General features: G+C 36.7%; 1 protein-coding gene across 1 annotated transcript in view; it reads right to left on the bottom strand.

Annotated features, from left to right (window-relative positions):
• mRpS34 (mitochondrial ribosomal protein S34) overlaps positions 1–25,445 on the bottom strand; it is a 40,439-nt gene extending 14,994 nt beyond the window's left edge. Inside the window, exons 1-3 of the mRNA XM_089086470.1 lie at positions 25,393–25,445; positions 5,445–5,527; positions 3,353–3,510 (exon numbers count right to left, since the gene is read on the bottom strand). Coding sequence (XP_088942596.1) covers positions 3,353–3,510; positions 5,445–5,463 — 177 coding nt within the window. The 5' untranslated portion in view covers positions 5,464–5,527; positions 25,393–25,445. The remainder of the gene's footprint in view (positions 1–3,352; positions 3,511–5,444; positions 5,528–25,392) is intronic.
• Between the last annotated feature and the right edge of the window lie 1,668 nt (positions 25,446–27,113).

The following is a 27,113-nucleotide window of genomic DNA, read 5'->3' as shown; positions in this document are numbered from 1 at the left end:
AACCCTTAAGCATTCATTCAGCGTGGGTCAAATAATATAAGACTTCGCAACTTACGGCACTAGAGACTTGATAGAAGACAGATCAGTGGAAAATCACAATTCTACTGTTACTATCATCAAATCTACGTGACAGCTCATCCTTTTTTTGACAAATCTCCGAAACACTGTACCGTCGAGAAATATAGCTATTACAGTTAGGGACACTGAGAAAATACTTACAGAGCTTAAAGAACAACCATCGGATTCTCTTTTATTAAAGGCGGAGAAAAATTCCCAAATGGAATGTATGTGGTGCAAAAAAAAACGCGGTTTATAGCCGACCAAGAGTTCTCACATCAAACTGGCTCTTTAACTTGACGAGAAGCTCGTAGAGTTTTCTTTCAAAGAATCAATTATAAGCTGCCCTGTGCGTTTGACTGATGTTCCAAATGGAAGGCCTAAATACCTAAGTGAACTGGAATATGATATTTTAGCTGGGTCCACTTGGATGTACCATTGGAGGCGAGGTCAGGTCCGAAAAAAAGAAACTCAGTTTCGAAAGTGTTACCTGAAAGACTGATTTCATTCAGTCTGGAGCAAACAACATGAATGGGGTCCTGAAGTGCCTCCAGATTATCAGCTAAAAGAAGAATGTCGTCGGCATTTGACAAGTGACTTGCATCGTTATATGGCTCAATTTAGTATGGTGGAACCTGTCGAGTGGCAGGTCTGATAGCATTATTAAATACCGAAGGACTTAGTACAGAACCTTGCTCAACACTGTAGCACACATAATACGAATTACTAAAAAGTATGTTGCAAACGCATCCAAACTGAGGCCTTCTGATACCACTTCCACAGGTAGGTACACTCAAATGGATTAACTCCGCTTCTAAAGAGCGACAGAACTGCTTGGGAGTGAAGAAGAGAGCCAAAACCCTTTGATATGTCAATGGCACAAACGTAGAGGACACTTTTTGAGTTGTTATGCCTTTCAAGAATCACTATAAAAGTTGCATGGGCATTTTGCACGCCAAGTCCTTTACGAAAACCAAATTAATTATCCCCATGGTCACACTTCGTCCTAATTTTATCATTTATAAGCTTCTCAAGAAGCTTGCCAGTAGTCAAACATATGGTTATTTGTCTATATGAGTCGTGAGATTTTGGATCTTCATTTTTCTTAAGAATACACGTTACTAGACCTTCACATAGCGCATCAGGTATATGCTGCTGGACGATACAGGCCTGGAATAAGATGGCAGGATGTCCAATCAATTCAGTTGTTCTGTAGGTCAGATGTTCCGGTTGCAGGCCGTCTGAACCCGATGCTTTGCCTGGTTTTAGACGGCAAATAGGTACCTGAATAGATGCTGACATGATGGTTACAAACTTTCTAGCATGGCCTAACTTTGGAAAATGACCCAAAGTACACATCCATATGTTGTGTCAAGAAGAGATGAGTCATCAGAAAATAAGAAGGATATATAAATTCCCAAGAGCCCATATTAATCAGACTGTTCTCAGATGAAGAAGACCAGGTAAATTTTGAAACGCAACACCACAATAGCCGAGGGCTGTTTTTTTTTTGTCCAGCAAAAAATTGTAGATTTGACCATTGCCCCACAGATTCCAATAAACACACCTCGTATACTTGATGATCTGAAATAAACAACCTGACCTTAAATAGCTGCGACCGGCCCAAATATAAAACCAGAGCTTTTGTCGGTATTAAGCTTTCTGTCTTCACTCCACCCTTTTTAAGTGTCTCAACTCGAATTTTGGTTACAGGAAGAGAGATAGAAGGATCGACAATGATGGAATGAGAACTCTGCCAAGTAGAAATTCAAATAGACGTACATAATAGATGAAACATAATTCAGATTTTCGACAACATAGAATTTAAAGTAACCTGATATAGAAAGTGATCAAGACGATACCAACAATGCTGAAAGAACCCCATAGGCTTTCGCACATGAAGAGCCAGAGAATCAAGTAAGTCAAAACTGCGCATTTAAGTGATCGCTTGTTAGGATCTCGCTTGAAACATTGACAATGGATCCCCGTATCTGTGGAGCTTCCGCCAGGACGAAATTCAGACCGGAAGTGGAACAAGAGTTGTGCACACAAGAAAACGACTTCGATTTCAGTAGTCGAAAAACGCCACTAAGGACGGGCGAAAATAACATTTGAGTAAGCAGTCATTTTTAAGATCCCTGTTAAAATCACCGCAAATAAATATTGACTAATTTGCAGACCGAACCTTGAATGGATTTAGAAAGCGAAGCACAAGTTGCTGCATATTTACAATAAGAGAACTCATTTCGGTTGTTCGTAGGCTTATACACACACATCAAAACAAGAGCACAAAAATCAACTGAAAAATATCCATCAGAAGATTCAGAAAGACATAGAAAAACTTCTTATTCACTGCAATCACAAGGCCACCGGAAGGACGACCAGATGTCAGTTTGGCAGGCCAAAAAATAACACGTGGTCACACGAGAGCTCTAGCTGTGAAACATCATTAGCAATCAGAAGGTATTCAGTGACCTACACAGTCTCGTTACTATTAAAAAGATTTTCAAGAGTTCTAAGCTAGTCAATATTTTGATAAAATAAGAAAATGAGTGATTTAAAAATCACCACTACCAAGAAATTACACATTGACAGACGAAATTGAATGGCCCTTGAGGGGGGAGGTGCTTCTTAAGCTCCAGACATACCAAGCTATTGCTACAATGATTCCATCCGCAATTAGCTCAGTCAACAATCAGAGCTAAACGTTCTTGGTCCTTGTTAATGTGATCACCTGCACGTTTATAACATCTAACAAGATTCGATAAGTTACATTTTTACAGGTCCTTTACAAGGTTTTACACGTTATATATTCGTAAGAAAAATTCATACGAAATGAGAACCCAAAATAGAAAAAAAAGACCTTTTTTCTAAATAAGTTTGATTTCCTTTCAGAGCAACAAGGAGTCCAGCCTGCTTAGGCGTAAGTGAACAGTTGGATTGTGGTTATTTAAATTCACTACAGCAATGAACCTATCACTTCGTGCGGTGTCAACTTCTGAGTTCCAGATTCAATTACACTTGACCCCCCCCCCCCACAGTATTACGTAACTTCTATAGTCTTACATAACTTCTGGGGGGAAATCAAATCTTTACCTCTATCTTCCCATACATCAATTCAGTCTAGAATCGATTATCAATTTAAAGCTGTCGGACGCATTTCAACTAAAGCCTGAAAATTCGGCACTTCAAAACACACCCATTGTGGAACAAAAAATCAGATTTAAATGGCGCAGTAATGGCCATAATAGTCATTCCATATAATAAGAAGCTTTGGCAAACGAAAAAGTATTACCTCATCCATAAGTGGTTGAGCATGAACAATTCTATAATAGCATGGCTCCTTATAAAGTCGTTCGTGCTTGCTTCGAACAACTATCCTTCCTTTACCAAAATCCTTCAAGTTCCCGAGTATTTCCCATAGAGTTTTCCCGATAAAACCACTTTTCCTTCCTAAAAAGTAAATATGTTCAAAATTTAATGGTATATAAAATCATCACTGAATCTGTAAAATAACTTGTTGCAACTGTTCGATTTTCAAATAGCAATGACGGAATATTTGAAATCAGATTGGCCTGCTTTTTGCATTCCAGAAATCTTTATAGCACCCTTGAATGGCTTAGAAAAAAATCGCCAAATCTTTTTTTTTTCTATTGAAAACATTTTCTTACAGAAAGAAACAATTGACATGAATGTAAAAACAAGACAATGAAGGCCCTAAAACTTTTTTCTACTTGAAAAATAACGTCAACAGTACCGCTGTTCTAGGCCAAACAATTGTTTTTTGCTTTTTTTCAGGCTGGAAACTATAATCTGAATTTACTGTAACAAATACAAACAATTCAAAGATCATAAGTTGCTCTACACACTTAATCAGCCCTGCTCCAAATTTTACATAGGCTAACTATTTCATTTCTACTTTGATAACCATTGCCTTTTCTTTTTCATCAAAATTCATAGCACCAGCAAATACACTGGTTAGATACTAGTCTTGTAAGTCCTTCTTTTTTACCAAAATTTTTAAGTTTTTTTTACAAACAAACTTTCTTCCCAAGAAAAATATTAATGCGAGAAAAATTTTGGGTGCTCAAAACATTTATCTCAGATAAAAATTATTTAAATCCACTATAAAGACTGATATTTGAAAAATGTTTATCAGTTGCTATGTCCGAAGTGCTGAAAATATTCATAAATCAGGTAGAATTCCAAACGGTCCTCCAGTTTCACAAGACTGGAGGACCAATAACAACAACAACAACAACAATTAGTCAATAACAACAATGAAGAGGAGCTTAACCACAACTTATGATCTTATAATAAGATTTAGCCCACCCTTGTATTTTAACCCCCCCCCCCCCCCCCCGGGGCATCAATTCACGAAAATGCAGGGGGTAGGTAGGATTTCTTTTCAAATCTGCAGACAATTTTGTAGTTTTCGATAAAATGTGTTTTTTAAAACTCTAGGAAAAGGGGGGAAAAGCATGTGAGGAAGGGAATTACCCCCTCCCTTCACTCTTAACTTAAAACAACAAAGGTGGTCACAGATAAAGGAATCAATTACGACAATATGACCCTATCTAATGCACAAACATTAAAAAAAAGTAAAGAACCTACGTTATAATGAAATTTGGTGAAACAGAATTTATGTTCCGAAACATATACGTTTCTTTTCTTGAGCTAAAAGAACCTTTTGGGTTTACATTTTTCACAGGTCAGTTGTGAAAAATTATTCGGCAAATCATCGATTCTAAAAGCAGTGCTGAGAAATGCAATGTTAAACGATCATTATGAGTATTTGTGATAATACCATGTCAGCTTGAGCGACTTCATTAATCCATTTTTGATGATGTATGAATGTGTAAACAAATATTCAAGGTTATTGTCGTCTGTTTTTGGTAATAATACCCTCAGTCATACTTGGCATCAAGTTGGTCCACTAAGAAGTGTGGCTGTGGAAAAATAACTTGTCATGTGCTTTGCCTCACTCATGTTTATACATTTGCTTGTTAAGTTGTGCAGCAGTGTTGGATAAGTTCTTCTAGATACAGAAGTAACCTAACGAAATTCCTCTTCTCAGGAATTTATTAAAGTACATCTTCTAATCCAGAAAAAAAAACAAGCAAAAGCATACACTTGAGAGAGCAAACAAGAATGACACAGTCACTGCATCATTGTCCTAACTTCTTTGGTCCCTGTCTGTCCCTATAAATCCACTTATTTTCTTTTCTTTTGTTGATTCAAATGCAATAGAAAATGCAGAAATGTAAACAAAACAATATAAAAGAAGTTAAGGTAAGAAGGTAACCCTGCAAAAGGCTAAAAATCCCACAAACAAAGGATCTATAATGCTAACTACAATCTGAAAAATTAAGATAAAATGTACTGACCTATATAAACATAAGGCATAATTCTGACTGAGTTCTTGGTTGATTATTCTAGATGTTTTGCCAATTAAAGGGTTCAGAAAAACCTGAAACAAAAATAGACATTCTTAGACCTTTAAATTCATGGAAAGAAGGAAAAATTCTGAAGATGGGATAGAAGGGAAAAAGCACATTTGTGACAAGAATTAATAATCACTTGGGACAAAAGCTGAATAAGGTAACTCTTATTGAGTTTAAATATTCAAAACTACAAATCATTGCTCTACCTTCAAAAACAAATAGTTCAGTGAACAGAGTAAACAAAGTAAACAGAGTAAAAAAAAAAAAAAAAAAAAACAAGTTTTTTTCACTGAAAGTAAGGAGTGACATGAAAACTTAAAACGAACAGAAATTATTCCGTATATGAAAGGGGCTGTCCCCTACTCAACGCCTCGCTCTTTACGCTAAAGTTTTTATTGTTTTAAAAAGTAGTGTTGTGACAAAGAGTTAAATTTTAGCGTAAAGAGCGAGACGTTGAGGAGGGGACAGCCCCTTTCATATACGGAATAATTTCTCTTCGTTTTAAGTTTTAATGTCACTCCTTACTTTCAGTTAAAAAAACTTTTTTTTTATTTAATAAGAGGCAACGCTACAGTGTTACCTATAGTAAAGGCCATACCGTGCCAATGTTTTTTTTATTTCTTAATTAAAAAAACTTTTTCCACAAAATAAGTTTTTCAAAGAAAAGTAAAGAACTCCATTAAACGAAAAATGAGCAAAAATAAAATCCAATAATCTACCAAGCGTGAAACTACCATAAATCAGCATCGATAAATAAATGAATGCCTTCCCAAGGTCAGAACAAAATTTGCCCTTTACAGAAAGAACGTAAATGTTTTTACTTTTACAACTTTAATAAATCAAATAATATTAAAAGTTTGATTACTAAATATAAGTATATGTATATTAAACTGACAATGCACACTCATTTGTGTTCTTTACTTTTCTTTGGAAAACTTATTTTGTGGAAAGTTTTTTTTAATTAATTTCTGTTCGTTTTACATTGACATAGTCTTTTCAGGGGAAAAGAAAATAATACTTTAAATTTTTTTTGTTTTTTTAAGACTTTATAGTTTGGCCTGCTATTTGTATGCTGGAAAAAAAAAACTCAGCAATTTTTGACAACATGCACCCTTTTATAAATCTGGACACAAATAGTACTGTTTAATTTAGTTTCATACCTCCTCTAGTTGACCTGAAATGGAAAACTTGATACCATTCGCAAAAAAAAAATCTGTTTACTTTCTTTGATAGCTTGGATACACTTACCCTATTTTGATTTGTTTAAATTTCAAGAGCAAAAGTAGCCCCGAAAATTTGAACATAATACCCTCAGTCGTTCTTGAGATACTGCTGAGATGCCTTATTGTCAATTAGCATTAACATGGTGCATTTTGATTTAATATTAAGCTAATACTTAGTTTTTAAACACAATGGGCAAATGGGAGCGTGGGCGTGGGATGGGAGCCATTTGTTGTTCAATCATTTTCGACTATTAAAAATGGCATCAGCTCTTTCTATTTTCAATCGAATGAGCCATTTTCAAAGTTCCTACGACAACTCCTTCGATACGAAGTGCCCTGGTCTAAACAAAAAAAAGTAATACATTGAACCCACATCTTTACAAAAAAAAAGTCAAGCCTTCCAATCACTTTCAACTATTAAAAAGGGCACTAGGCCTTTCAATTTCCAATCGAATGAGCCCTTTTTGAGTTTCTACGACAAAACTTTCTATAAACACCTTATATACCCCCAGGACATAAATTACAACGATAATTTCTTAAACCACATTGGCCTGACATCACATAAAGAAAGAAAAACGAGCAAAAATGGGGTTTTTGCTCGTTTCGAGCAAAAATGGGATTTTCGCAAGGACCACAACAAAAGACCACACGAACAAGCAATTCTGTAGACACCGGACTCCTTGTTCGTGTGGTCTTTGGTATATCGGAAGAACTGATCAGCGACTAACGGATAGATTAACTCAGCACTCTAGTTTAATTAATAATACACTTAAAAAGCGGAAAAACAGAAAATTTTGCTCTACTCTTGCAGAGCACATTTTTGAAAAACCATACCATACTTTTGTTTAATCAAGCTAGCCTAATTTCGCATGACAAAGGTATTGTCCAGCACTACAGAGCTGTTGAAATTTATAAATACCAACATTTAGGTCTAGCTTTAAACAGAGATTCCGGTGATTTAAGAATAAACGAGTCATATTTCGGTTTTCTCAAAAAAGAAGTCGATATTTTAGTAGGCTAATCCCTGAAATAAACGTTGAACAACTTTCCCAGTCATATAATCAAACAGGTAAAAAACCCCTTAGATCTCAAAGGGTGTCTGGAAGAAATGTAATACTTATAATCCAAAATCAGATGACATAGTTCTCCAACTCATTTAATCCCTGGTTCGTTTTGTTTTTGAGTGAATGAATTGTTTTCTTCTCTTTCTCAGCTGTTCGCTAGTATCCGTCGATGGCAGTTCATAATTTTTTGGATTTTGTGCATCGCGGAAATTGGCGAATAACTCGCTTTTATGGTTGTTAGGTATTTGGTTTTAATTCTTATAATTTTTGGCTTTTATTGAATTTTATTCATCTTTTAAGTTTTTGGTTTTTTGGTTCTTTTCACATTGACTTTTCGCGTTTGTTCTTTGTTGTTTTTTTTTTCTTCGGCACTGTCCTTGGATATATTCTTTCTTTTTGTGCTGAAGAAGAGAGGCGTTTGTCCTCTCGAAATATTCGCTTTGTTGTGTTTTTTTCAGTATTTTCATTTTGCCTTTAAAAACCCCATTTTCGCTCGTTTTTCTTTCTTTATATAAATTACAACCCTTACCCTAACGGCTGGGAGGGGGGTTGTCATCCTCAAAGACCTAATTTCTAGAACTTTCAACTGCGTTAAACAAAAAGGCTACCTCAAAATTTTGATTGGATGTGTTTGGGGAAATGGTGGGCGTGAGAAGGGCGTTAGTTATTCTCCAATCACTTTCAACTATTAAAAAAGGCACTAGCCCATTCAATTTCCAAACAAATGAGCCCTTTTGAATTTTTTACGACAACGCTTTCAATAAAAACCTTATATGCCCCCAGGGCATAACTTATAACCCTTGCCCTGAGGGCGGGGGGGGGGGGGTCATCCTTAAAGACCTAATTTCCAGAACTTTCAACCACGTTGAACAAAATCGCTATCTGAAAATTTTGATTGGATGTGTGTGGGGAAATGGTGAGTGTGAGAGGGGGGTTAGTTACCCTCCAATCACTTTCGACTATTAAAAATGGCACTCTGCTAACAACTCACCGCAGCACCAAGCCGCCTGAGGCCAACACAGCTACGCACGCTCCTCCTCCACCCCAATCTATCCAAAGCCTCCCTTTTTACACCCGCCCACGAAGTTCCCATTTCCTTTAAATCTTTCTTTATGACGTCCTCCCACCCCAGACGGGGACGACCTGCTTTCCGTTTAGCCCTAGATGGTTGGCCGAAAATAGCAATCTTCGACAATCTAGCATCCTTCATTCGCACAACGTGCCCTAGCCTCCCCAGCCTTTCTTCCATTATAACCATAGAGACTGGTATTGAACCAAATTTTGCATAGCCTATAGTTTGAAATACGGTCAGTCAGCCGTGTACCCAGAACAATCCTTAAGCAATTTCTCTGGAAAACATCTAGCAAATCTTCATCCGCTTTTCGGAGCGTCCATGCTTCAGAGCCATATTTGACCACTGTCATCACAGCAGCTTCTAATATTCTAATCTTGGTTTGCAGACTTATCTTCCTATTCTTACAGACTTTTTTTAACTGTGAAAAAACACCCTGAGCCTTGGCTATTATAGATTTAACATCTTCACTGCTCCCACCATCTTTACTAATAATACTACCAAGGTAAGTGAAGCTGCCCACCTGATCAGTCTTTTCATTACCCACCGTCACCTTTTCATCTTCACTTATTCCTAGCCTTAGTGACTTAGTCTTCCTAACATTAATTTTCAAACCAGGTCTAGCACACTGAACTCGCAAAACCTCTAAAATGTCATTAATTTTGCTCACAATTTCTTCTAGAATGATTAAATCATCATTATAATAAAAGATCATGAGACTTTTTCCTCCACATTTGATTCTATGGTTTCACATTGCCTTTCCTGTGCTACTTAAAAAAAATTCCATCAAAATAATAACTATAAAGGGGGATAGATCACAACCCTGCTTAACTCCTGATTTAATACAAAACCAGTTGCTAACCTCATTTCCTACCTTAACCGCAGCCGTGTTATTCTCGTACATAGCACTAATCACTTTAATGTATATGTCTGGTATACCATACAAGGATAAAACCTTTACTAAAGCTCTTCTATCAACAGAATCGAACGCTTGCTCATAATCTATAAAACTGAGGACCAGAGGTGTTTGAAAACTCAGGCACTTCTCAATTATTAGCCTAAGAGTGGAAATTTGGTCGACACATCCTCTAACTTTTCTAAAACTGCACTGTTCTTATCTTAAAACTTTGTCTATGGCATCTCTCAGTCTAAAAAGTATCATATTACTAAGAAATTTATTTCCTACAGAGACCAGACTATAGCCTCGATAATTACCACGCTCGCTTTCATCACCTTTCTTATAAAGTGGCTTAATTAAGGTTTTCCTAAAATCGTTAGATACTTCCCCTTATTCAAAAATCATGTTAATAATCTTCAGTAACTTATTTCTAATCTCAGAGCCACTATATTTAAGAAACTCATTTACCACCCTATCAGCACCTAGACCCTTATTATTTTTTAATCCTTTCAGCACTGTCGCTAATTCTTCCTCACAAAATAAAACTTCCTTCACATCCAAGGTATCCCAAACTTTTTCAATTTCCACTATATTTTTTCCTGCAACTCTATCTCGCTTTAGCAAATTCTCAAAATGTTCGGCCCATCTCTCTTTAGTTTTTTTCCTTATCGCTAATTGCGACCCCATTCCTATCTTTAAACTAGGCCAAGTCCGGATTGACTACTCCCTCTCAATTTGTTAACGTGCCAGTACAATATTTTACTATTATGCCGTCTAGCTGCACAACCTTTGCCCTGGGGGCTCGGAGGGGGGGGGGGGTAGTCATCCTTAAATACATAATTTCCAGAAATTTCAACTACGTTGAACAAAATGGCTATCTCTAAACTTTGATTGAATGTGTTTGGGGAAATGGTGGGCGTGAAAGGGGGGTTAATTACTCTCCACTCACTTTCGACTATTAAAAGGGCACTAGCCATTTTAATTTCCAATCGAATGATCCCTTTTTGCAGCTTCTACGACAAAGCTTTCAATAAAAACCTCATATTCCCCCAGGGCATAACTTACAACCTTTGCACTGAGGGCTCTGAGGGGGGTTATCATCCTAAAAGACCTAATTTCTAGAACTTTCAACTACGTTGAATAAAATGGCTATCTAAAAATTTTGATTGGATGTGTTTGGGGACAAGGTGGGCGTGAGAGAAAGGGTTAGTTGCCCTCCAATCCCTTTCGACTATTAAAAAGGGCACTAGCCCTTTGAATTTCCAATCAAATGAGTCTTTTATCAAGTTTTTACGACACAGATTTCAATAAAAACCTTATATGCCCCAGGTCATAATTTAAACCCTTGCCCTGAAGACTGTGGGGGGGGGTGAGAGTGTCCTGCTCAAAGGCATATTTTCTAGAACTTTAAACTGCGTTGAACAAAATGGCTATCTCAAAATTTTGATTGGATGTGTTTGGGGGAATAATGGGCGTGCAAGGGGGTTAGTTGCCCTTCAATCACTTTCTACTGTTAAAAAGGGCGCTAGCCCTTTCAATTCCCAATCGATTGAGCCCTTTTTCCAAGTTTATACGACAACGCTTTCTATAAAAACCTTATTTGCCCCAGGGCATAACTTACAACCCTTACCTCGAGGGCTGTGGGGGAGTGTCCTCCTCAAAAACATAATTTGCATCTGGAAATCAACTACGCTGAACAAAATGGCTATCTCAAAATCTTGATTGGATGTGTTTCGGGAAATGGTGGGCGTGGAAGGGATATTAGTTGCCTTCCAATCACTTTTGACTATTAGAAAGGGCACAAGCCACTCCAATTTCCAATTGAATGGGCCCTTTTCGAAGTTTTTACGACAACTTCTTTGATACGAAGTGCCCTGGTCTAAAGGAAAAACATAATAAATAACACATTGTGCCAACATAATTCATATATGCCCCCAGGGCATAACTTAAAACCCTTGCTGGAGGGTCTTGGGGGGAGTGTCCTCCTCAAAAACATAATTTCTATCTGGAAATCAACTACGCTGAACAAAATGGCTGTCTCAAAATTTTGATTGGATATGTTTGGGGAAATGGTGGGCGTGGAAGGGGTGTTAGTTGCCTTACAATCACTTTTGACTGTTAAAAAGGGCACTAGCCACTCCAATTTCCAATCGAATGAGCCCTTTTCGAAGTTTCTACGACAACTCCTTTGATACGAAGTGCCCTGGTATGGAAAACAAAAAACAATTGTGCCAACATTGTTCTTTACTTAGGCAGCGCTATTGCACTGCCTATGATTTATTTACTTTTATCTAAGGGTACTTTATATGAAAATTTTCGTCATAGATAATTAAAAAGGGGCCACTTCGAATGGAAATAAGGGATGCTGGTATCCTTTTAAAGGGCTAGAAGTGCTTGGAAGGCAATTAATACCCGTTCCACGCGCACACTTTCCCTACGCACTTCCAATCAAGATTTTGAGATAGCCAATTTGTTCAACGTAGTTCATTTCCAGACAGAAATTATGTTTTTGAGGAGGATACTCCCCTACAGCCCTCAGGGCAAGGGCTGTAAGTTATGCCCTGGGGGCATATAAGCTTTTTATAGAAAGCTTTGTGGTAAAAACCTAAAAAGGACTCGTTCCATTGGAAAGTTATAGGGGTAGTGCCCTTTTTAATAGTTGAAAGTAATAGGAGGGCAACTAGCCCCCCGATCACGCCCACCTTTTCCCGAAACACATCCAATCAAATTTTGAGATAGCCATTTTGTTCAACGTAGTTGAAAATCCTGGAAATTAGGTCTTTGAGGATGACAACCCCCCCTCCACCAGCCCTTAGGGCAAGGGTTGTAAGTTATGCCCTGGGGGCATATAAGATTTTTATAGAAATCGTTGTTGTAGAAACTTCAAAAAGGGCTCATTCGACTGGAAATTTAAATGGCTAGTGTTCTTTTTAATAGTCGAAAGTGATTGGAAGGCAACTAACAACCCTTCCACGCCCACCACTTTGTTCAATGTAGTTAAAAGTTCTGGAAATTACATCTTTGAGCAGGACACTCCCCCCACAGTCTTCAGGGAAAGGGTTATAAGTTATGCCCTGGGGGCATATATGGTCCTTATGGACGGAAGGGCTCATTTGATTGGAAATTGAAAGTTCTAGTTCACTTTTTAAGCATCAAAATATATTGGAGGGTAACCAGTCCGCCCCCCCCCCTCACGCCCTCTTTTCCCAAATACATCCGATAAAAATTTTGAGATAGCTATTTTGTTTAAAAAAGATCATCTAACAAAAACCCCGGTGTCAACACCATCCCCCAGGGCCCGCGAGCAGGTGTTGTAAGTTATGCCCTGGGGGCATATATTGTTCTTATGGAAGGGATGCTTGTATAAACTTCAGAGAGGGTTCATTTGATTTGAAATTGAAAGTTCTAGTTCACTTTTTAAGAGTCAAAAGAAATCGGACGGCACCTAGCCCCCCTCCCCCTGTTCCACGCTCTTTTTTCTCAAACTCATCTGATAAGAACTTTGAGATAACCATTTTTAAAATAGTTGAAAGACCACATAACAAAAACTTCGGGGCCAACACAGCCCCCCCCAGGGCCTGAGGGCAGGTGTTTTAAGTTATGCCCTAGGAGAATATATAGTTCTAATGGAAGGGTTGTTTGTAAAAACTTCAGAGAGGGTTAAGGTGATCGGAAATTTAAATTTCTAGTTCAGTTTTTGAGAGTCAAAAGAGATCGGAGGGGAACTAGCCCCCCTCCCAACGTCCCTTTTTCGCAAAATGCATACTATAGAAAATTTGACAAGGCCAATTAAGTTTAAAATTGTTCAAAAGTCAGATAACAAAAACTCAGGTTGCGACACAACCCCCCAGGGCCCGAGGGCAGGCGTTGTAAGTTATGCCGTGGGGCATATATGGTTCTTAAGAAAGGAATGATCGTATAAACTTCAGAGAGGGCTCACTTGATTGCAAATTCAAAGTTCGAGTTCACTTTTTAATAGTCAAAAGAGATCTGAGGGCAACTACCCCCCCCCCCTTTTTTTCCAAACCCATCTGATGAAAATCTTGAGTTTAACATTTTATTAAAAAAAAAAAATAGCTCAAAGGTCGGATAAGAAAAACTCTGGTGTCAATACAACCCCCCAGGGCCCAGGGGAATGCGTTTTAAGTTATCCCCTAAAGGCATGTATGGTTCTTATGAAAGGGATGCTCGTATAAACTTCATAGAGGGCTCATTTGATTGAAAATTGAAAGATCTAGTTCACTTTTTAAGAGTCAAGAGATTTAAGGGCAACTAGCCCCCCCACGCCCTTTTTTCCCAAACCCATCCGCAACAAATTTTGAGATAGCCAGTTTCTTTTAAAAATTGTTCAAAAATTAGATAACAATAACTCTGGTGTCAACACAACCCCCCAGGGCCCGGGGGTAGGCGTTGTAAGTGTTGTCCTGGGGGCGTATATGGTACTCATGAAAGGGATGCTCGTATAAACTTGAGAGGGCTCATTTGATTGAAAATTGAAAGTTCTAGTTCATTTTTAAGAGTCAAAAGAGATCGGAGGGCACCTAGCTTACCTCCCTCCACGCCCTTTTTTCCCCAAGCCTATCCAATAAAATTTTTAAAATGGCCACTTCATTAAAAACAGCTCAAAGGTCAGATAAGAAAATTCCTGTGTCAACGCAACCCCCCAAGGCCCGGAGGCAGGCTTTGTAAGTAATGCTCTGGGGATATATACGGCTCTTGTGGAAGTGATGCGTGTATAAATTTTGAAGAAGTCTCATTTGATTGGAAACTGAACGTTCTAGTTCACTATTTAATGTTCAAAAGAGTTCGGGGGGCAACTAGTTCCTTCCCCTCCATGTCCTAAGTGTATCAGACAAAAATTTTGAGATAGACATTTTGTAAAAAATAGTTCAGATAACAAAACTCCGGTGTTGACACATCCCCCCAAGGCCTGTGGGTAGGCGTTGTAAGTTATGCCCTGGAGGCATAAATTGTTGGGGCATATAAGGGGATGCTCATATAAACTTCATAGAGGGCTCATTTGATTGAAAATTGAAAGTTGTAATTCACTTTTTAAGAGTAAAAAGTGATAGCCTTCCCCCACACTCCATTTATTTTTTCCCAGAGGCACTTCATACAGAAGGGGTCGTCGTATAAACTTCAAAGGGGGCTCATTCGATTGGAAATCGACGGGCCCCACAGGGCCTGGGGGCAGGCGTTGTAAGTTTTGCCCTGGGAGTATATGGTTGTTGTAGAAGGGATGCTTGTATAAACTTCATAGAGGGCTCATTTGATTGGAAATTTAAAGTGCTGTGCAGAACAGTTCCAGGTTTGAATCCACCCCCAGCCCTGGAGGAAAGGTTTGTAAGTTATATTAGCAGGCCATTGTTAACATATAAAGCTTCTATGGAAAGCGTGGTTATGTACACTTTGGAGGAAGTTCATTCAACCGGAAATTGAAATTTATTATGCCCCTTAATTTAACAACAAAGACTAAACTGCCTTTCCACTATACAAATAACAACAAGTAAAACAATGAGAAATAAATCTAAGACAGTGAAATTTTTTATCCTTAAATGAATACTTCGGCTCTATATCCAAGGTTTGTCCTCAGCAAAGCATATACAAAATATGACATAGAATAAAATGAACCATCATTAAAATTAAAGATTAAAACAGCCCTAGAATCATTACTTCAAGAAAGTTTAACCAGGACTGAAGAAAAACAACAAAAAACAAGGCAATTCAATCAGGTAGATTCAATCTTTTTGTTGTTTTTCAGTCCTGGTTGAACTTTCTAGAAGTAGGGTTGTTTTTTTAGTTTTTTATCTTAGTTTTGATGATAACACACTTCATTGTAAGTCTGATTTTATATTTTAAAAGTGCTTTGTTGAGCTGAAATATTCATTTAAGGATAAAAATTTCACTGTCTTGTTGTTTGTATGGGATCACATATATTTTTTATGATGACATACAACAGCAGATGGTTAGGTATACAACATATACAACAGCAGATATTTTAGGTCATAATTTTCCTAAGAGAATATTTAGACTAATCTTAAGAGGAAAGCTACCTCAAACCCTATTTGCTGCAAACCACTTATAATGCAAGGGTGGTGCAAAACAGGCAATTCCCCAGGTACTGAAAACCTGCCTTGCCCTTTGAGGGTGGTCTTGAAGGAGTGGTAGCCAGAATACTGATATTTGAACCTGTCATAAAGCCTGAGGACCAAGACTGTTGCTAAAAAATAGGCTATTTAAACATAATTATTTCAATGTTTCAATCAATGAGCCAAAGAAGTTAATTTCTACGTACATGACCTCTAAGAATTGACTGTTAAGAATTTGAGCCAACAAACAAAGCTTTTTGCTTGAGATACTGATATAATATTCTGGCACAGTACTGTTTTGCTACTGCATAAAGCTTTTGAGGTAGGAGAATAGAACTTTCATAAATAGATCTACAGACAAAATTAGTATTTGGCAGAACACTTAAGCATTTTACTCTAGCCTACAACTACAAACAGGGTGATGGAGAAATTCTATCCTCAAATGGTCTAAGACCTCCCCAGGAGAAATTGGAAAATAGTATCCAAAAAGTTGACTTCTCGTAATTGTGGCTCATCTATCCCCCTTGAAAAACGATCTCCCCTAATTCCCAAAGGCCTGCACCAGTGTGCACACAATGCTCTATCTTTTCCCTTTAAGGCTTAAGGTCAACTAAAGATTAGGCCATAATAACAAGAATGCCAATGGTTCTGAATCAAAATGTCTGCACCAATAGATTTTCCCACTGTTGGAATGATTTCTTCAATGTTACCTATATGATTCACCTCTGTTGATATCTATAAGAGACTGAAAACCTTGATGCAAATAAAGCAGTTGGCCCCATAATCTTCACCAAAGAACTTAAAGAAACTGCCCTGTATACTGTAAATGCAGTCATCTAGATGTTCGACATATTATATTTGACAAAAACGCCTCAATATGAGAACCACACAAGCATCAAATGCAACTAAGGTTGTCACTTGTCCCTTTAAAAAGAATCAGCAAATGAAATACTGATTTGACACACAATACACCAGCAATGGCTCTGGAGGATCTTTATCTTGGTTTATACAAAATTCAATCTTTAAGAAGAGAAACAAGGATTGTGCTAAAAATTACAAACCAATAAATTTAATTTCAGGGATCAGCAAAATAATAGAAGGTAATGCCAATGATAATGTGGTGACCCAATTAGCAAACAAAAACTTGCTTATTGATGGTCAGCATGGTTTTTGTAAAGGCTGTGACAAATAATACTGGTTTTGTAACAAATGTGTTACAGTTATATAACATTGAAACTAAACTTTTGAAGACCAGTGGACATTCTCCTTCTTGATCAGACAAAAGCATTTCCTTAATTTGCACTTTGGAGCAAAATACGGTCAAATATTGGACCTTATCAGGTTATGTAAGGTGTGGTGCTACAGCTTCATACAATTTAATCAGAAAGGTGTCAGAGGGATATGACATATAACAATCCTACCTAGTTAACTCCCTCTCCTGTTCTCAGTGGCTGTCCCACAAATAAGTATTCTAGGACAAACCATGTTCAGCATATACACAAATGATTGGACAGTTAACCTAGACAACCCACTTGCCATAAATGCTGGCAACTTTTGATGTTTTTGAAACTGGAGAGGGGATCTCCAGCCTCCAACAAGACCTGGAAAGACTAGCAGCATGGACCACCACTTGAGCCCTGTAGTTTAATAGCTAAAAAAAAGGGTTTGGTATCTTGGGAACAAAAGCCCTTGCAAAACTTATTATATTAGAGGCAAACAGCTTGAATCATTTACTGAGGAAAAAACCTTGGACTTAGTTATTGATAGTGAGTTGAAATTTCAAAGTCAAAAACAGCCCAGGTAGCTTCGTCATCAGTTTGGAATAGTTTTAGCACCCCAAAGTACAAAAGTGGATGATGTGGCCCTTGAAAGTATCCAAAGAAGAGCAACAAAACTTTTCCTTGGCCTTCAGGAAAATCTATATGAAAAACAACTAGGAGCCCAAAAGTTGCCAATCTCGATGTGTTGACAAAAGAGGTGTAATGTAATAACAATTCAAAAATTGCTGAAAACCAGCTGAGGATTTACAACCTTGCTCTGATGCACCACAAGAGACCCCAACTAAAACTCCCTTTACTGTGGTCCCAAAGAAGGAACAGGCAGGGCTTCTTTCCAGTGTGAGTTGTGCTACTACAGAAGGGTTGACAGATAAAGCAGCAAAATCAGTCATTCTTTCAAAGCACATTCCAACAAAGATTAGGTCAGTGTAGACTGGAAGCTGTAGTCAGACCCAAAGGTATGTCTCTGGATATTTGATTAATTCACAAACAAAAAGATGAATATATCACTCAATGCACCTTTACAGTCTGATTTCAAATGTGCTAATTGCTACCCTTGCAAATATGCCCCAGTCTCCTATTTTGGTCTTATTTGGCCTTCTATTCTTGGCTAGTATTATTTTCACAACCATGCTCTGTTGGTGATATGGGGGCAGATGTAGGCGAGCTTATACTATATACAGAGTTTTGATGATTCTATTTCTGTTTACACAATTTTTGTGGTTATTTCTCATCAGCAATGGGTTTATAAGGCTAAAAGATGCCAATCTGAAAAGAAAAAAAAAATCATTGAAGTTTTGTAAATAGCCTAGAGCTATACCTGGCCCCATTAGAGGGGGATTGGGCTGCATTTGAAAGGGTAGAAATTAATGTTTCCAGAATGTGTTACAAAGGTGAATCTATATATTTATTCAGCTTTTGATAAATTAAAGTTTTTCCCCAATACTTGGCTAGGTAGAATGTGAACACACCACTCAATGTGTCTTTTTATGGTTTTTTAAATATACTAGTTGGGTCCTTTACAAATTTAATTTTAAGCCCTTAAAGGGAATCTTAAAGTAACACCCTCTGACTTATTATTTACAAGTAGAAAATAGTCACCAAAAACTCGAAATCTACCATACTTTAAAATAATTGTAAGTTCTTATTTTCCTCATTCATTTATGTTCATTGCTTCACTTAACCCCCCCCCCCCCACCTGACAGATGAAAATGCAGCCCACTATAAATATTCACACTGATTTTTAGAATAACGTGACTCTTTTCTTCCAACTAATTTATCAGCATTTGATCTAAAACAATAAAGATGAGAAGGGATATGCCATTTAAAAAAAAATAGCATAAATATTCATAGTGGGCTCTATATTCATTCATCAGGGAGGGAGAGAGGGGGTGTTGGGGGTATAGTGAAGCATTACACTCTTAGGAATGAGATAACCAAGTAAGCTATTTATAACTGTCTGAAAGTAGTTTTCAGAACTTCTGGAAGCCAGTTTTTAAAAGTAGTACAAGCAGTTTTCAGAATTTTTCTAATAAAAGCAAGGTATTACTTCCAGGGCCCTGTTAAGGAATCAAAATAAAATTTGTAGTGGATGAAATTAGTATATTTGGAAAAAGCATAAAAAGATGCATTCAGTTGTGTGTTCAACTTCTACCTAGCTAAGCAATGGAAAACAACCTTAATTTTATCTATTTAGCTAGCAAATTATCTAAAAGTTCACCCAAAAACAAACTGAAGCTGAAGCATCACCACCAGCAAGACTATCAACAGCAGGTTATTACCACCATGTTTTACTGGTAATGCACAAAGACAGAACTTTGTAATTTGTTTGTTTTCTAAGTCTAATTAACTTAGCCTGCAGAATATAGGACTTAGAAAGGTGATTTCCAGCAGGATTCTAAGGCAAGTTTGAATTTTTAGGAGCCTATTTTCTTAGAAACTTCCAAACAAACAAAAAATAGTTCTTGTTTTGTCTAGAGATTCAGACCACCTTTCAATTCTCTTATTAGGCCTGGATATTGATTTTTCATATGTTAATCAGTTATCATATGGTATAATACCCAGTAGTTAAGAGGACTTTGTCTATCTTGAAAAGCAGTTGAATTAGGTGAATAGAACTCTCCAGAATGAACCCAGAGCCTCAATGATTCCCAGGGAAGGTATCTTGAAATACCTACCTCTTCCACCTCTAGAAAGCACTGACCAAGTAAAACATCAAGAAATTGATCTAATGTTGAAATGAGGTGCAAGGGAAATGTTTTGAAACTCATACATTTGATGAATCCTAATTCATAAGGCTTTAAAGATTTGCAAATTTATTTATTAAATTTAGATGAAAAGCCTTGATCTTAGAATCCAGCTGAAACAACAGCAACTATATTTTCAAAGCCATAGCCAATGAAAAAAAGACTTAAAACCCAAAATTAAGGCTAAGCATTATGGTCAATAAATTTTGATAGGTCATCCATGGAATCTTCTAAGTGCTAGAAATAAGCAAAGGTTAGAGACAGTAGCTTTGAAAAATACCGTCCTAGGTTGTACTTTCTGCCCTGAAAGTTTTATTCATATAACTCAACAACTTTCCAAGATAGCAAGATGTCCTTTAACTGGAATTTTACCAAATTTTCTTATTAAGTGTGTTATTAGCTTGATTATTTGAACCCCAGCACCACTAGCAATTTTAGATGTGCTGATAGTCCATAGTGGAGTCTATTTGTAGACACATTCTTTAAGTTTGAGCCTAAACTTGGATATGCTGCTCAATCTTGGGCATGGGATCTTAAAGTGGTAAATTTAGAGGTGATTCCATTACTTATATAAGGACAGGTTGGACACAGTACTGGATGCCTTTTTCATGCTTTTTCTAATTATAATAATCATTTCAATTGAAAATCAAATCTTAATTCATTCAATGAACCCTAAAGACACACCTAATTGCAAATATTCTATTGAAGTCATTAAGACAGAGTGGTTTTTTGGGACCAATAGGGGAAAGATTGGGACTATTATGGGCTATTGAAAAGGAGCATAAAATGCAGAAAGTAATGGTACTACTTTTATTGTCAATACTCTCACATTGTTTGCACTGATCATTCTCACTGAGTAGTTACAGGAATTAAGTGTTATATTTAATAGCTTTAAATTCTATTTGCAAGTGAAATGATTATCACACATATTGGAAGAGTATAGAAAGGGCATGAAGTAGTGTGTTCACCTTGTCCCTAAAAGTACCCAAAATTAGGAACCTACTTTTCTTGTGTACAAAATATACATCTTAATCAAAATATTTGTCCAAGATTTGGCATTATTCAAGCTCTGTGAGTAGCCTATTAACCTAACATTTTTCTAATTTCATAAAAATTTAGAATACTAGGAGAAGCAAACCAAAGTAGACCAAAATAGGTACTGATCTAGAATTAGAGTGTAGGTTACCCTAAATATTTTATTTATCTTAGCTACAATAGCAAACAGCTTCTTACTGGCCTGAAATTATCATAAACTTAAAAATTTGCATGATAAACTTACAGTAAAATAACCTTTTCTGTAGTGTGTTACCCTGGCAAAGAACTCTTAAGATTTTCAGCTATATGACATGAGCTTAAGGGCTATATGTCACTTTTCTAATGAGTAAAGTTTATGTTCTCAATGCCTATCTAGTCTCCCTTTGGAAACTTTCAACAAGAGGACTTCTACTGTCTCATCTGGCAGACTATTCTCATCATCTACACTGATCAATATGATACTTTAGGATAGGGTTGAGATGTTTCTTTTGTAATTTTAGAGGAGTGCCATTAGTTGATGAATATGTTGGCATTGAAAATCGGTGCAGCGGAGAGCAACGAAATGCATAAGGGGTTTTCAAAATTTGCCATATTCTACCAGACTCCAGAGGCTCAAAATACCATCTCTCACATACCGACGTAAGCGAGGAGATGTATAGATGACATTCAAATTGATCTGCAACCACGATATCATCCCTGACTTATTCCAGTTAGATAGTTCGTCAAGAACAAGAGGGCACCCCCTAAAGCTCTACCGGAAATGCGCTAATACCAGGCTGTGAAACAAATTTTTCTCCAACCGTGTGGTTGGATTATGGAATTCCCTTAGCCAGAATGCAGTCATGTCCCCTAATACTGAAGCCTTCAAGTCAGCTGTTGACAGAGATTGGTGCAGAAAGCCATGACACACAGTTTGGGATGCGCCTAATGAGCTGAGTCACCATCATCATTGACCAGCGTCTACAGGATTCGTCCTTATCGCTGGCTTGTGCGATTTAAGGTAATTTAAGGTAATTTAAGGAAAAATATATCTTTTAATCTTGCCTTATCAAGTTTATGTTTGACATCAAGTCTGTTTTTTTTTTTTTTTTATTCCACTTGGGTGTTACCTGGCTTAATGGTAAGTGAATCATTAATATTCTCAAAGGGATTACCAATCTATATTACTTTACACTTACTTGCATTAAAATTTCAGAACTTATACATCTTCCTGCATCACAATTGGTCTATAAAGCTTGGTGTCATGTGCAAGTAGTATAATTGTATTTAGGACATGATGGCTGATATTATCAATGTCAAGTAAAAATAACAGTTGTCCAAAGAAAACTACTCTAGACTAAGCTACTCTGCTTGTCACCAACTCAATAGAAGACAAAGATCTCTCAACAAGTACTTTTTGACTTCTGTTCTTAATGAAGGATAGTATAAAAGCAAGTGATGTTTTGGAAAGCTACAAGTTTGTAGGCTAGTGTGTGTATTAAAATGTTATGTGGTACTTGGTTAACCCTTTCTGACAAAGTGGTTCCAATGTGAAACCACCTTTTTATATTTTTTTACCATGATCCGTATGTGGTAAAAATAATAAACCACTGGTCTAACATATGCCTAGCAGTACTATCTGACGGGAAAAATTTTATGGGCAGCCTAATTGACACCTAGTATTTAGATTGGACCACGTGCTGTTTTTTAATAAAAAGTAAGAAAGTTTAAAATACTTGGGAATAGTAGTATCTTTAATATTGTTTTCCTGTCAATTTGTTGTTTGTGTAGTAGAGTACAAGTTAGTAGCATCACAGTTTCAGATATGAAGCACAATAAGGAGATATTGGACATGAGAAGCTGGTCATCTCCAATGACCACCTTGCAGCATATGCTAAAAAGTTTTTATTTTTGCATGGTTTGAGCTTGAGACCACTTCAGCAGCTCAACGAAAAAATGAAACTCAAGCAACTTCCACAAAACTGAGTCTAGTATCTAGAATCTTAAAATAAATTTGTTTATTTTTATTTTTTAATTCTAAATTCTTGATCTGATTGACCACATCGTATTTCAAACAAACTTATAAGCTACTCAGAAAGGTGTTTTGTTCACCCCAATTACTCGAGATGAAATGAAAGTTTTTTTTAGCAATAAGTATGCTTATGGGTGTCAGACAGTACCATCTTATCAAGATTTCTGGTCAAGTCACAATGAACTCAGAGATAATTGTATCTCTGGACTGATGAATATAAGCCATTTCAGCTGGCTTCTTGCTCATGTTCATCTCAATAGCAATTTGATCTTACCTCAGAAAGGAAGTGACAACTATGACAAACTCTACAAGATCAGGGCTCTGATTGAAGAACTATGCTCAAGCCTTTGAAAGATTTAAAAGCCTATCAAAGAGCAGGCCGTTGATGAAAACATGCTCAAATTCAAAGGACACATTGCTTTCAAACAGTATATGCCTATGAAGCCCATAAAACAAGGCTACAAGATCTGGGTCAGAGCAGACACTCACGGTTTTGTTTGTGATTTTTAGGTCCACACCAGGAAGTTATCTGACAATAGAGAGTTTGGACTTAGAGAACAAGTAGTTATCAATCTTACCATGGGATTGGAAGGCAAAAATTATCACATTTATTGTGACAATTTCTTCAGTTCAGTAAACCTCATGGAAAAAAGGAAGAACAACAAGCTCTACTGCTGTGGTGCAGTTTGGGCAAACCGTAAAGGTCTACCCAAACTCAAAGCTGAAAAAGAGCTGAGACGAGGTGATTCAGACTATGCTGTGAGCTCAGATGGAATTTTTGTGTATACTGGAAGGACAAACGATGTGTACAACTTCTTTTGACAATTCATAAAGGAAGAGAAGTGACACGGATTGGTAGGAAGGAGAAAGATGGATCTATTACCGAAGTTACATGCCCAAACATGGTCGTTGAGTACTACAAGTTTTTGGGATGCATCCACAAAGCTGATATGTTGAAGTCTCAATGGGATTGACAGAAAAAGCAGAAAGTGGTGGCACTGCCTACTGTGGCACTTCATAGACATTACAACAATCAATGCCTTTGTCTTGTTCAAGTTGTCCACTATACCAGATGCTAACAAGATGACGTTGAAAGACTTTAGATGCTGCATTGTCACTGGTTTGGTTGGAAGTTATTTGTGCAAGGGTGAAAGTGGTTGGGCATCCAGAAAATTGAAAGTTTTCCCCAAATTCAAGCCTTACCTTCCTCCATAAAAGAGATTGGATCAATAAAAAACACTTACCTGTTCAAGCTACTTCAAAAAGATGTGCTCAATGCAGTACAAAGATTGAGCCTCATCACACAAAATAGCAATGTTCAGTTTGTAAAGTTCTATTGTGCATGAATTACACAAAGAACTGCTTTAGTTCTTTTCACTAGAAGTGAGGTTTTTTCTGCCCATGTTTCAAAGTGGTCTCTACCAGAAACCACCTTTTATTTCATTTCATAGTTGGAATAAATTTTTTTTAGTTCAATATTTGTCAGTTTCTAAGCCCAGGGACACAGGAAACATAAAAAAAAGCAAAATTTTCTGACAATTTCATAATTTGTGCCAGAAAGGGTTAAATGCCTTTTCTACATCTAATAGGGGTAAAGTTCTATGAAATCATATTAGCCTATTGAGTAAGGACTAAAGTGAATACACCATTCAATACCTTTTTTTTATGCTGATTACAAATATAATAAGATTTTACATTGGAAATGAATTTCAGCCCCCCCCCCGAGATCTGTCCATTGCGTGTTAGGTTAGGTATAGCCTATATAGGGGGGGGGGCTGAAATTCATTCCTGGTATAAATGCTTATTAGCCTATATTTGTAATCAGCATAAAAAAAGCATCAAATGGTTTATTCACTTTAGTCCTAACTCAATAATATGATTTCGTAGAACTTTACCCTAATAGGACAAGAAGGACATTTAACCAAATTTCTATGACTTTTGTCTATTCATCTTATGCTTCTATAAGCTGGTTTGCACCATTGCTTCTTGAAAGTAATCTGAACTGCACACAGCTTATCTTCAGCTTTATACTTCATGATTTTGTTGTGTAGGCTACCCATATTTTTATAAGATTGCTAATTTAGGCTGCAATGCTAAATGTTAAATAGTTTCATGTGATATTTGTATTGACCTTTATGAATATTGACACTACCTTAGCATCCTTCCATGAAATGGGCACTGTTCCTTCTAGCCTATTATTTTGGTATTTAAATAAATGGGTAAGTTGCTCTGCTATTTCTTCTGCCCCTATTTTAATCAACCTAGCTTCTATTCTATCAGGACCAGGATGTTTATCCATTATTTAATCCTGTGGATTTTCAAAAAATGCATTTATCCTACTACACTTGATGTGTGAAACCTCATAAAAAAGACTGATCTCTTACTGAAACGTTTGAGATATTAATCAGAAAAGTTTAGTGTTACAATTTTTCATCTTCTAAAGCAAACAAATAATTAAAATATTTATTGAATGACCTAAATTGTAGACCTATGAAATGGAAGCATGTGAAATTTTTGAAAATGTTGGGATATGTACACTACTGCTAAATCAACAAATTTATTTTGGGCTAAAAAAGCGACATTGAAAGCATGAATGTAAAAATTATTCACAAGAAAATATATGATTAGCGTTCCAAATTCTTCTAAAAATGTATGTTCTGATGAATATTCTGTTATAAAATGTATTAATAGGGGAAAGGTTCAAAATTATTTAAAGACAATTATTTCTGCGATTCGCTAGATGGCTTCCTTACAGGGGTGCCAGGAAATGTTTGCCCTAGGAACCTCCATTCTTAAAAACAGCCTTGCTGGAAAACTTATATAAAAACAATATGTAAAATTCTACTATTAACAAATATTCTCCTTTATAAGATTGCGGTAGTTAAAGCAGGAAAGAAGGGCAATCAACAATATTTGAAGCGGCAGAAAAATCAGAGGCATGATATATTCAATTTTCGGATTACTTTTAATTTTTCAGTATTATTTCTCCTAACTTAATACTGTTTTTTAGCTCAATTTACAAAATCAAATTACTGTTAAGCTTATCAAAATAAAGGTTAACCTTTATGAAAAGATACAAGCATTCGAAAATTATCTTTATCATGACTTTCGCCCGCGACCCTTCCCAAGGTCACAAATACCCATGACACCCCATCTTCTAATATCCCATTGATTGCTACAATCCAACAGAACAGAGACTTCAAATAAGGTGTTACTTGAAATATTCGACAACTCATTTAGGGGTTATACGCTCTTTTTCTGATATATACACAAATTTGTTTTTTCAACTTAGATTACTGTTAAACTAACAAAAAGAGTATTCAATAATTTTGAAAACATAAAAGTAATCTAAAAATTATGTCCATCATGCCAATAGCTCATGACTCGTTCTCTTGGTCGCATATACCCGTAACCCCCACTTCTTTTTACCACTATGATTGCTGCAACCCAACAAAGCAGAAATATAAAATGAGGGGTGAGTTGACATGTATTAGAGTGAAAATTAAAATTTCTCAGGAATGCCTAAAGGCAATAAGTCAAAGCTCCAAGGAATTTTGGGATAATGAACAAAATCAAAAGATACTATATGCATATAGGTTTGGAAAATGGCATATCTGAATTATCTCAGAAACAACAGAGGGCAACAAGCTGAAAATTTTAAAGGACTGTTGAGGGGCATGTTGAACTAATCAAAATACATTATGCAAATGCATATTGTCCAAAGGGCGTATCTGCACTATATGTACAACAGCAGTTGGTATTAAGTTAAAACTTTCAGGGAATATTGAGAGGAATGTTGAACTAAATCAAGATATGTTTTCAAAACTGCGGGTTTGTTATATTACGGGAACGGACAGGGCAGGGATGTTTACGGCTTTGGAGGGGGGGGGGGAAAACAATTATCAATGGTTATTATTTTTGTCATTCACTGATTCAACTTCTTACGAAGGGTGTCAAAAATAATTTTATCCTAGATATTACAGAAAAGACTGCCTTTCTGTAAATGTTGAATAAAAAAATGTGTAAAATTATTTTGTCAAAAAACTCCTTCAAAAATATTTGTTCTATTTTTGAGGCCTGCAATAATTAAAGCGGAAGAAAAGGAAGAGTTTACCAGTGCTTGTGGCCAGGGTCAGGCATGATTTTCTAATTTACTGCTCTACAAAAGCATTTTTTTATGTTTTTAAAGAAGATTA

This window comes from Artemia sp. Qi Xiang Cuo, chromosome 3, assembly GCF_049724085.1.
Source record: "Artemia sp. Qi Xiang Cuo chromosome 3, ASM4972408v1, whole genome shotgun sequence".
Taxonomy (NCBI): Eukaryota; Metazoa; Arthropoda; class Branchiopoda; order Anostraca; family Artemiidae; genus Artemia; species Artemia sp. Qi Xiang Cuo.
The sequence above is the reverse complement of the archived record's forward strand: the minus strand, read 5'-3'. Positions and strand labels throughout refer to the sequence as shown.